Below are 12,389 nucleotides of genomic sequence, written 5' to 3'. Positions count from 1 at the left end.
AGACTACACATCTCTGCAAGCTCTTGAATGTCATCTCTAACTGACCTTTGCTAACAGGTATTTTGTTAATTTAAAAGTTGCACAGGACAGTTCACAGAATTGTCCATTTAAATAAATGTAGCCAATTTATTCATTACTACATTTAGTTAACATTAGATCATTAATTCTTACATTTTCCTCGATTCGGGAGTCTTGTCTAGATCATCATTGCATTTGTAGTTCTTTATGATAGCCACATTAGCAGCTATTTAGAATTTCATTTTTAGGGGTAAATACAGTCGAATATATTGCCAAGTCAGCTTGTCGTAGAGAGATTTACATGGTTATCAAAACGTCACGCCAGGGTAAGCGTACAAGAAACACAGTCCTTATTTGAAGTGTTGTTGTTTTTACTATGGGAAAAATGAATGGTGGAAAAACGATTGGAACCATTTCATTGTTTGACCGCTAGGTTTTGTGGGTATTATGACTCATACTGTGGTACTCCATAAGCCATTCATTTTTTGTCCACACTCTCTCATTACCTCCAAAAACTCCTTGCTTGGTGGGAGAAACAACGTCACTTGCTGGAGGGAGACATATTTTCCGCCGAGTTCAGCCTCTCTCTTCCTCTCTGAGTTTATTCAGTAATCATCTGTATGATTGGCTAAGTAATCATGATTTTTAAATTCCGGCCGGTGAAAAACCCAAGTTAGAGCAATTTAATTCGTCTGATTCTTTTAGGATTCGTTTATTTATTTTCCCAATAAAGTAATGTCAACAGTAAAACATTGTTTTTGCACAGAATATGCACTGATTGGGGTTTGCGAATAAATTATGGAAAATGTTGACGCGCGGCATTATGGGATATCAAAGTCCTCCGGCGGCGCGGTGCCGCCATGTCTCCAAGAGAGAAGCGGTTCATAGCGTTTAGCTCTCTCGTGTTTTGTTCTATCGTAATATTCTGTCTAGTTGTGTATTATATTCCAACCTTCTTTTATATAGTTTTCATTCTTGGAGTTTGTTGCGTTGCCTGTATTTATTACAGCGGAGAATCACTCAACGCTAGGTTAGGCCCTCATCCACGCCATGGTCTGACTATTCCACCCGTGCTGCGACGCTGGTTGCCAGAGATTGCGAACGGATTACCCACAGCGGGGAGAGTCAGAAGTCGCACGGTCAAGGGTGATGTTAGGGAACCGCTAGTATTTACCGACCAAAGACGTTCCGAGAGCGCTATTTATCGGAAAGTCGCGGGACAAAGCGACTCATTTCTGTTCAGTCCTCGGGATATACTAATGGGAAGTTACATTGGGAAGGCAGAAAGTCCTCCCTCAGTTGTTGGGAGGCCGCGAGCCGGTGCGAATTCGCGTGTTAACCCAAACGCACGAGAACAACTGCGCGAAATATTGGCGCGACCCAACCACGCTGTTTATACTCCGAACAAAAGACTGTCATTTGGGAGGTGAGTACTGAAATAATGTTTAACTAGCTAACTGTAGCATTAAAGTTCTTAGGCAAGCTAACAATGACTAGGTAGTTAGCCTAGCATTGTCAGCTAACGTAGCTAGCTGGTTTGCAGCTGTCAGTAGCCAATGTGTTAACCGTAGTTAAATAAAATTCCGAAACAATTGCGCCCACGGATCATGTTGCACACGTGGTGCAATTGTCACACGATTTTAAACTATTCCAATGTTGCTACGGTTCGTGTCCTAGGTAGTCATCATTAAATAGGAAAACACGGCTTGTTTTTAAATGTATTGAGAAGACGTGCTGCTTCGCCGCAACACATACTCTCATTCCCTCCAATATTTGAAAATGTGGGAGTTGCTATCAGCTCCATTCTCTACAAGGAAATGTTAAGTCCCACCTCAGTTCGTGCTCGAGATATATATCGTTCTTCTTTGGATGACAGTATGACACGAGACAAGCGATAACAATGTTTTGAACATGCATTATAGGAAGTTTTACAGTAAGAATCTTTTCCACTGTAATGATTTCTGCATTTACAATAGCTTTCACTATCATTTTCAAAACATTGATAGCTATTAAAGTAGCTATTTAAACAAATGGTTGGTCAGCTCAGGCTCCTGACAGATAAAATGTCCCCTATTTTGTTTAAATTCCTGTTTGTGGAATATAAAATCAGTTTATAAATGATCTACGTCAGACAGTTTCCTGCAATGACCTAATCTTGTGGTCACATTGTGTACAGGGAGCCCCTTGGCATGATGGGCAGGTTCACCATAACTCCCCAACGCCACTACCCCCTCCAGCAGACCGGCACATCCTCTGTGGGCATCCTGCCACCTGCCCAGTGGGACAGCTTCAAAAAGAAGAACATTCTCATCCCTCGAAACTCCCCAGCAGTCCACAGTCCAGTCACAGTGAAGATTGCTAGGCCAGATCGCAACACCTCTCAATCCCCTTTGTAAGTCATATTGGCCCTGTCTTGCCGCATCTTCATTTTTCTATCAACATTTTTGTAGGTCTGTTGGTGATAATGCAAGCAACTTGTACTTCTGTGATCATTCTGTGGCACATTATTTGAGTGTCCATATGCAGTTTGAAAACATCCTTAGTAGTTGGGTGGCCCTTCTGACATTTGTTCTGCAATTGATGTTGTCTGCAGCTTTGATCATTTGAACTCCCCGGGAATCCTTGGTTCTCCAGACCTGGGGGCCCCTGCAGACCCTTGCTCCAGGGAGACTGTTCTGAGCGTGCTCAAAGAGAGCCGCAAGAGAGAGGTGGACAATGAAGATGACATGAGCTTCACTGCAGGGCAAAAGAGCAAAAGGAGGTATGTGACTACCACAGGATGCAATCCCTTTGTATACAACATACTGTTCTTCTCACACTTCAGTGTCTCTCTTGGTATTGTGTGGCTCTTGAAGACTGTTTATAACGTACACCTGCTTTTTGTTCACTTAGGCGTCATGACAGCAGTGGGAGTGCTCACTCGGCATTTGAGCCACTGCTGCCCAATGGGGCTCCTACACAGCCGGTGCCCAAGTAAGTGTGAGCGATGCCTGTACAAAAAGTTTTTCTCTGTAATTAAAGTTCTGATATTACATTTGAATGCGACTTTGCTTTCATTCAGTGTGTTATATAGATATTTTTAGTTATATCTAAATAATTAATTATTCAAATACTGTATCTCCTCTTCCAATGTCTCCTGAAATCCTGTTTCCACTCCCAACTCCTATAGGCCTGGTACGCTGAAGCGAGGACTGAACGCTATGACTGAGGAGTCAATGATGAAGAAGTCGCGCACCTCCTCCATCAGTTCTGTGAGCTGTGGCCTGACCCCCAGCGGCACCCTGGGCTCGGTCCGCAACTCCATCCGCAGCTCCCTCAGCTCCTCACAGGGCTTTGCTCAGGTACTTTTTATAATTTGGATGGACAGTACTCCTCTGGTTGGGTATTCCTCTTGTTGGGATCGACAGCCAGGAGTTCAGTTGACAGAGCTGACCTACACAGAGCAGTATTGTCAGAAAACCGGGGGGTGGCAACTGAGTCAGTTGCTCAACTGAATGCATTGAACTGAAATGTGTATTCCACATTTAACCTAACCCCTCTGAATCAGAGAGCTGTGTGTGATGCACTTTAACCTAACCCTCACTTTCACGTTTGTTTTTCAAGCGGAAAAAGGCCTCCACCCGCAGCCTCTCCCCTCTCTCCAGCCCTGGGTCATCCCGCTCCCTGACCCCAGAGAGAGCCTCTAAAAAGCCCAGGTATTCACCCTTCTAGACATTTCCAGGTTCACACCATGTCCTGTGATGAAATGAGAACTGCCATTGTTGCATGCATTTTATGACCTTGTTTTTACTGTCTGCCAGGGAAGAGGATGCTCGCTCCCCCAGCTCTGCATCCTCGACAAGGTCTAACAAGACGTTGATGGACCCAGCACCCACCACTGGTTAGAGCATGTTTATGATGTTATTCCAGATCAGGCTCGGGGCTTTTGGTGTTGTCCCAAAATAGACTTATGTTTCGATTTTAAGTAATTGAGCCGCCACATTAATGTTCAATGCACTATATTTCCTGTTACAGAAAAACTGACTCTAGCCCCAGAGGTCCATGTGGCGTCAGACTCTGCCGGTAGTGGGAAACGGAAACGCAAGATTCCGCTGGTGTCCAGTCGTAGAGGAGACCAAATCTCTCTAGTGAGAAATTCTGCGTAATAGAACATGTACTCAAATGGGACATGTAGCTAATCATCTGACAGATGGAGTCTTAACATTGATGTTGCCTTTGCAGCCTCCACCTCCTGAGCTGGGCTACACCATCACTGTGAAAGACCTGGATCAGGAGAAAAAAGCTGCTCTCAGCCAGATCAACACAGTCCTCGAAGAGTGTGGTGCGTATTCCCAGATCACAACTTTTATAAAACAGTTTGTCAACAACAACAAAGTATGGGATATTGATGTTGTGGTCATTTTTTAGTACCAGAGAAATCTGTGCCAGCTCCAGTAGTGACCACATCTTCTCAACCTCCTGTGTCAATTGACCCCACACCCACCCTGGCCACCCTGCTGGCCAGCCCTCTTTCCATATCGACATCTGCCAGTGTGGTGGCTCCTATCTCTGTGATCAACCTGGATCCTGTCCCCTCAAGCACAGCTGCACCTGTCACCACCACCCCCGCGGCCAACTCCCTCCTGGAGTCTCTTAAAATGATGAGGAACAACTCCCTCGCCAGTGCTGCTGCCACCACTGCAGGTCTGTTAATCACATATCAATCATTTAAAGTTGGAAGACACTTTTTGGTGGTCTTTGAGTGAAGATGTTACTCAAAAGCCTGTTTTTCTCTTCTTTTTCTCCTCTCCAGCTCCGGCTGTCTCCTTGGTGAAAGTATTGATGACTCCTGCACCACTGGTGACTTCTGCTCTGGAGGCAGAGACCAGCTTGACTGCTCCTCAGCCCACACCAGCCTCCTCCTTCCAGCCTGCCTCAACCTCCCTCTCCCAGCCTGCCAGCACCATGTCCTCTGCTTTCATCCAGGTGCTGGGCCAAGTCACCAAGGCCCCCAGCAGTGTCCCCAGCCTGGGTGGAGCTAGCTTGTTTGGCCTGGCCAACACACTGACAGCCCCTTTCTCCTCACTGGCCCCCACCGCCACCACAGAAACAACCAGCAGTAATAATCCCCTCCTGGCCTCTGTGTTCAAGCCCATCTTCGGGCCTGCGACCCCAGCCTCCCCAGCCACAGAGAGCACACCTGCTGTCCCAACCTTTAAGCCCATATTTGGAAGTGCCACAGCCACCAGTGCTTTTGGACAGCCAGCCGCTACCTCAGCCCCCTCCACAGCCAGCGCATCTGCTTCATTGCTCAGCGGGCTCACCAACAGCAGTACAGTGGCCCCTGCTGCCTCCCTGTTCACTGGGGTGTCCAGCAGCACCGCTCCTGCCCCAGTCCCCTCCGCAGTCCCAGCCGCCCCGCCATCTGTCAAGTCTCTGTTTGGAAACTGGAGTGCGCCGCCTGCAATGACCTCTGCCACGACCATTGCCCCTGCCACAGGAAGTACTTTCCAGTTCGGCTCCACCACAGCTCCTGCACCCACCCTCAGCTCCACTGCAGCCGCCACCACTAGCAACAACAGCTTTTCGTTTGGTGCCATGACCACCACCTCTGCTGCCACTCAACTCGCCCCCCTAGCCACCGCCCAGGGGGGATTTACCTTTGGCCAGGCTGCAGCCACCCAAAACTCTACCACCGCATCCTTCAGTGGCTTTGGCATGGCCACTGCAGTCACTACTACTGCTGCAGCACCTGCAATCCAGTCCACGTTCACGTTTGGGAAGTCATCATTCGACGCCTCCACAGCATCAGCGTTCCCTAGTGCGACTCAGGCCCCGGCTGCTGGTTCCGCAGCAGCTAATCCTTTCACGTTTGGGTCAGCTGGGGCCACCCCTGCCCCCTTCGCTTTTGGTGCAGCTGCCACTACGGCAGCTTCTACATTTGGGACCGCCACTAAGCTGGCATTTGGAGCCAGCTCTACAGGTTTTGCATTTGGCAACACTGTGGCTGTCCCAGCAGCCCCTGCCTTTGGCTCTGCCACTCAGACTGCCGGCACACTCCCAGCCTCTGCCCCAACCTTTTCGTTTGGTGGTGTGTCTGCACAGCAGGCCCCCGCTACCCCTGTCCAGCCAACCACCGGAGGATTCAACTTCGGCGCAGCAATTTCAGGCACTCAGTTTGGAACACCCAACCTCACAACACAGACACCAGGCTTCAACTTCGGGGCTGCTGTTAGTGACAAGCCAGCCTTCGGTCAGTAGATTATAATATAACACACTGTTACTGATTTTTGTTTTCATCCACAACAGATTTTTATTATTTAAAATAAATCAGATGTTGGTCAATGTTGCATTTTGGTGGCAGTGAAATTTTACCGTATTGGCCAATTTTAAAAGTCCAGTTCAATCCAAAACCAAAGTTTAATAGATGTATTTTATTCTAGTCTCTAATTGTTCATTTATTGTACAGGGACGTCTACCCCTACTTTTGGCCAGAGCACAGCTGCAGGTCCTATCGCCTTTGGAAGCCCAGGAACTCCAGTCCAAGGATTCAGTGCTTTGGCACCCTCATCATTCGGTAAGAAAATAACTAGAGCTTGATTCTGATTCTCTAGCGTTCTGCCTGAAGCGTGCAGCAAAAAGCATAAGCTGTGTTTCTTCCTAAATCTGAGAAGCTGTAATGGTTATAGTCAACAGCCAGGTGCATCTTTATGTTGACATGTTTTTTGTTGTTGACCAGGCTCTCCATCAACTCCCTCGTTCTCCATTGGTGCTGGCTCCAAAACATCAGGGGCACGCCAGAGGCTACAGGCCCGAAGGCAGCACCCCAGGAAGAAATAGCCTAGCCAAGGCAGGTAGCGCATGGCTTGGAAGCCCTTACCCATTCAGCACTGCTATCGATGACACCCATTACACCCTCCAGAGGAGCTGAACTGCTGCTATGGCTAACACAGCTTTCCATTGTAAGCCCAGTCAGACCAACAGGCCTCCCCCGCCCTGTTGTTCCCCTGGCCGGCCTGGGCTGGCCTGCTTTGTGGTACAAGGCTAGCAGAGGCGCACACGGCCCTCCTAGGATGCCTACTGCTCTGACAGTGTAGCCACTCTCCCAGGGAGGATCAGAAAGGGGGATAGGAGGCAGAATGAAACAATGTATTATACTTGAAAGACAAAAGACTATTGAAATCCATTTGACTTTAAGTGTAGCATATCCAATTCAAACAACCCCCCCCCCCCCCCCTGCTTTTTGGGTTTCCCTTACCAGACCTGTTTATGACCCGTTTTTGATTTGCTAATAGAGCAGGATTTGTTCAGATCCGACGCGCTTCTCACTCACTTTGTTTTTGTATAAAATTCTAAGTAGGACTGTGTTAACGCCTATACAAGGGCTGAACTGTTTTTTGGACGTATGCCCACGGTCAAAATAGGGTTGACGTCAGTATGATCTGCATGGACATATCCAGTTGTACATGGCAACCATAATGTATAGGAGATGTTGACAGTTTTTAGATAATGAATTGTGTTTATTTTACATGTAAAGTTTCAATTTGGATTCCTAAAGGCTGTTTCACTCGGTTAATGAAGACTTGTATGTGGCATCTTGGCACTTAAAAGGGCAAACTAATTAGGCCTACCTGTGTTTTGAATGAGTGCTTAGTGTAGTTGTCTCAGATATGCCCTTGTATTATTGTACAGTGTCACAGGCACTGGGAAGCATTCCTACAATGGAATTTGTTCTACTTGTTTGATCCTTAATGACAGAATAAGGTGAACAATAAAATCCTTTTGATATACTTAATTTATGTTTAACTGATCTGGGGATGGCATTATGATCATGTGGAGTCCCAGGGTAGTAGTCATTCGTGTGTCGATATTGTGTTTGTGTAAATGGGCTACCCTGGACTTGCGCTAAAAACCAAAGGTCTGACCTACAAAATATTCTCTCTTCTACCACCGCTTAAGTCCTTTTCTCTACTCCTGCTATCGCCATAGTGAAGATGGGAGGTGGGGACATTCAAGACCGATCGGGGAACTGTTTGAGAATGTTAACAAAACCTTCCTCCTTCCCTTGAAGTACCGTCTGTGGATAGTATTCCGTTGGATGGAAAAAAGCAAGTTACTGCAGCTTCCACGTATCCTAACCTAGTGAATTACTTCAAGGCAGAGGACGTAAGGATGCGTTTTGAATGTGGTCAGAGCAGTTGTGCTATGGGAGGGATGGGTATGGTGGTCCTGGCGAATATAGGAGATGCAGGGTTTTCGCCCAGCACTGGAACACCAGATTCAACTAGTCACAGTCTTGATTAAAGACCCTGTTTGATCAATTAAATACAGCGTTGTAAGTGTTCCCCACCAACATTGCACAGAACAATGTATGTCTTGAAAGCCAGCCCCCACCTTCACACATAAGATCTATCATAGAGTTCTGACTGGCCATGATAGAAACATCTGGGGACTGTACCACAATACCCCTGCATTTGTATACTACCAAGACAAAGCTGAGTGCATTTGTCAAATTAACTGAGCTTGGTGCTCACATGCTCCCCTCTTATGCATTGAAGATGGACATACTTGCGCCTTCAGCAGTCAAACCGCTTTCCCCTCCCTTGTAGGATTCCCTTCAAGTCTTTTCTGGTGTTTTTTTTTTGCTTGTTACTGTTTTTGCCTCTGTGAGCCTGGCTTGGAGGAAATAATGTGAATGGCGGCATATTGGTAGTGCCGGACATGGGTTTTATCTGCACATTCAATGGATGAGGTTAAGAGTTTTGTTTACTTTTTAACAATTTAATGATGAATGTGTTTGGGTGTGACTACAACTAGATTCACAAATGTGCACAGCAGGAGAGGTGTTCTTGTCATTAATGCTGGATTGAAACTCAGGACTAAAGGAACTGGAGGGGAATTGTCTTTCATGTCAAACTTAACCTCTTTGATGTGCGTAAAACATTTTACTAACGATGTAGGTTACAAAAATTACCTCGGGTGTTGAATCGGTTATTAATTGGTCCACCCCTCTTGAGACAGAACTAGGATTTTGAATACTAATTTTTAATCAGAACTTCTCCTGTTCGAGCCAGTTAGTGTTTGGAAGAGGTGTGTGTGTGTGGCATGATTTGACTAAATAGTGGCAATGAATGAACATTTTTTTTTAAACGCACAAACTTTATTTTTGTATTAAAGCAGGTTGCCTTTTAGAATTCCTTCAAGCTTGGCTCACTGGCGCAATTGGTCTATAGTTATTGAATTTAATTTGTTAATCTTTCCTCAACCGTATTGCAATGGTGGAATAAAAGCGTCTAAAAGTTTCCATTTGGAAGAGCGCCACTTTTTTATACACGAGCGTACTGGGTCTGCTAGTGTATGTGAATGCTGTTTGTCTGATCATTGTGTACAGTACAAGCCTCTGACACATGTGAATTGTCACTTTAGAGAGCGAGACTGGCTTCGCGTGTGGCTGAGTGTATAGAAAAATACTGACGTTAATGTTTTTTGTGCTGGGACACTCAAGTACCCTGTTCATTTTTAAAAGCATAATCTATTTCAATATGCAGCATTATTCCAGTATGCCATTTATGTATGATACCCATGTTTTGTGTTATACCTAATCCCTTTAACAATTGATAGCACCCCACCTCAGTTATTTGGATGTGAAGTGAGAAATGAACAGTCTGCCCAGTGGTCATTTTGACTGACAGCTTTTGAAAGAAGACTGATGCATGCTTTGCTCATTTACCAGGCTTGTTTTTATATCTTGTGAGAAAATGTTATTGTATCTTGAAATATGCTTATGACATGGTTGGGAAATGTGGTGATGGCATTAACTCAAACCACAAATGGCCTGGCCACCTTTTTGTTGAAGTGTTTGTTCCCATAAATAGGGCTTAATTATTGTCTTATTTTATTTATTTTTCCCTTTTTCTCCCCAATTTCGTGGTATCCAAATTTTTTTTTTTTAGTAGCTACTATCTTGCCTCATCGCTACAACTCCCGTATGGGCTCGGGAGAGACTAAGGTTGAAAGTCATGCGTCCTCCGATACACAACCCAACCAAGCTGCGCTGCTTCTTAACACAGCGCGCATCCAACCCGGAAGCCAGCCGCACCAATGTGTCGGAGGAAACACTGTACACCTGGCAACCTTGGTTATCGCGCACTGCGCTGGCGCTGCAGTACAGCGCCCTTAACCACTGCGCCACCCGGGAAGGCTGTCTTGTGTTATTGTTAGTTGAGATTTCCGGTATGCACAATTGAAAAGCACAAACATTGAATGTAGTATAATATTTTGTACTATGATTTGTAATTTTCTGTTCATAATTTGACTTTTTGTGCTTTACCCATTTTAGTACAACATTGATGTCCTTCAGTAGATCACCAAATCCGCATACACTTAAGTCATTTGTAAATTGAACATGGTCATTCAGCCTTGTGCAGAGCTGTGTAAATAAGTATAGGTGTTTTAATTTGACTTATTGTGGCCATACTTAACCGTATGGATCTAACCAAGGGCTCAGGCTATTCCATGTGTTTTATTTTTGTTGTCGAGGAGGCACCAAATGACTTATCTGAAATGTAGGCTTTTGATAATATGACAGTGTTTTTAGAGGGTTAGATGTCTTAACGGTTGCTTCGGACCTTTTTATCTCAATATAATTTCAGGGCAGGCCAAAATTCCATCACACCCAAACAGACTGAAAGTCCAGGTGGTCCTTTTGAAGATTCTGTGTTTAACCCATAAGTCCAAGACCTGTAAATAGAATTATTGAAGCAATTATTTTTGGCCTTACTGCTATAAGCCCATACAAACGCATTGAATGAGATTCACTACATAGAGCATAGACCCCCCCCCCAAAAAAAAGTTTAGTTCTGAAGTCCTTTATCTGAGCGATAAAGATCAGGGGAAAAAAACAAGTCGCATGTATTACAGTCCTTATTTTTGGTACTATACAGTCCATTTATACTTCAATTAATTTCCCCAACTAGTGTAGAGGGGACCTACAGGTGAGGCCTGTGGGAGTCCTAAAGAAAAACATGTTCATGAGTTTCACCTTTTCATAGAAGGGGTCATAGTAGTTTGTATGCCAAACCGTTCCAACGCTAGACAATTTTGTGAGAACCGTTTTTTAATTAGATTGATGTGGGGGCGTGGACATCAACCTTTGGGGGTTTAGTCACATGTACAGGGTTGCAGGCGTGAATGTAGGGTATAGTGAATCTTTTCACTGTAAATGTATTTATTGAACCTTTAACTAGGCAAGTCCAACATGCAGGACTAAGTGAAATAAAATTATGAAAATGGTAATAAAAAACTATAGAAAAAGCACTATATACATAACTCTGCCAGTGATGAATCAATAATGCATTTTGGGGTGGAGGCAGAGTAAAGATTCTAGGGGTGGGGTGGAATGTCAACTGGGAGAGCAGCATGTAGGGTAAATGGTGGTGGGAGGGGTCCATAGGGGGATCAGCAGGGGAAGCAGGTAGCTGGTGGTTATTCAGCTGCCTACTCCCCCTATGGACATTCCCACCCTCTTATAGCTCTTGCACTAAATAGACATTTTCGCAGTATTATTCCCATCTCAGCCTGGAAATATAAAACACAGGAAAGTCACGTTTTTGACTGAGTTTAAGTTATGATTGATGTGGCTATATCATCTACTGTATGGAGGGATGTTTGTGTGACAGTAACCACATTTTTATCTGAGTAAAGTCACATAGGCATATATTAAAAACATGACTGCTGTGATGTAAACACACTTTCAGTACAATTTACATAAATACTTAAGAAATATTGTAGGTTAAATTATAGCCTTAAGTTATTTTGCGCATTTTGATATTGCCTATAACATGCAACATTTCTGGTATTTGTATTATATTATACATTTTGAAAATGTAATATATTGTATATTTTGCTAATTCTGAACAAATAATACAACTTGTAATTTAGTAAAATATCATAAATGGATGATGGACATCCACAAATTAATACATACCATATGAAATGTAACACTGAATGTTCAGAATGCTCTGAGACCATGTTAGAACATGGCACGGCACAGCCAAGCTTCGATGTTGACTTGCGATAAGGCGAAATATGGCTTGTCCAAATAACAGCCACAGTTGACTACCAAGGCACCCTAAACCAGTGTCCCTTTGAAGGGTCCTTCTCATTCCACTTTAGCAACATTGTTTTTCTTACTCCTCTTTCCTCCTGTTATCTGTCTGTTCCTTAGTGGTGTTAGGCTCCTCATCCATATCCTCAGTCCCATCTTTTTCTTCCTCCTCGCTCCTCCTGATGTTTGTCTTTTCCTCAGTAGGGTTGGCTTTCTCAGCCACATCCTGAACCTCATCCTTATCTTCTGTGATCTTAGCCTCCTCAGCCTCATACTTGTCCTCACT

General features: G+C 44.7%; 1 protein-coding gene across 1 annotated transcript; it reads left to right on the top strand.

Annotated features, from left to right (window-relative positions):
• Positions 1-523: 523 nt before the first annotated feature.
• LOC115135981 (nuclear envelope pore membrane protein POM 121-like) lies at positions 524-9,299 on the top strand. The gene is made up of 13 exons (XM_029671264.2): positions 524-1,444; positions 2,195-2,410; positions 2,612-2,779; positions 2,911-2,991; positions 3,188-3,359; positions 3,622-3,713; positions 3,819-3,898; positions 4,033-4,145; positions 4,240-4,339; positions 4,426-4,701; positions 4,811-6,250; positions 6,467-6,574; positions 6,737-9,299. Exons 1-13 carry the CDS (start codon positions 879-881, stop codon positions 6,835-6,837), a joined length of 3,513 nt encoding a protein of 1,170 aa, XP_029527124.2. The 5' UTR covers positions 524-878; the 3' UTR covers positions 6,838-9,299.
• The last annotated feature ends 3,090 nt before the right edge of the window (positions 9,300-12,389 follow it).

The sequence above is a fragment of the Oncorhynchus nerka genome, linkage group LG10, assembly GCF_034236695.1.
Source record: "Oncorhynchus nerka isolate Pitt River linkage group LG10, Oner_Uvic_2.0, whole genome shotgun sequence".
Classification (NCBI taxonomy): Eukaryota; Metazoa; Chordata; class Actinopteri; order Salmoniformes; family Salmonidae; genus Oncorhynchus; species Oncorhynchus nerka.
The sequence above is the reverse complement of the archived record's forward strand: the minus strand, read 5'-3'. Positions and strand labels throughout refer to the sequence as shown.

What these genes read in the sequence shown, in the direction of transcription:
- LOC115135981 (XM_029671264.2), top strand. Translation starts at nt 879, where the DNA reads ATGTCTCCAAGAGAGAAGCGGTTCATAGCGTTTAGCTCTCTCGTGTTT. An exon ending in TGCTGCTGCCACCACTGCAG is followed by an intron (nt 4,702 to 4,810) that starts GTCTGTTAATCA and finishes TCTCCTCTCCAG; the next exon opens with CTCCGGCTGTCTCCTTGGTG. An exon ending in TTTGGCACCCTCATCATTCG is followed by an intron (nt 6,575 to 6,736) that starts GTAAGAAAATAA and finishes GTTGTTGACCAG; the next exon opens with GCTCTCCATCAACTCCCTCG.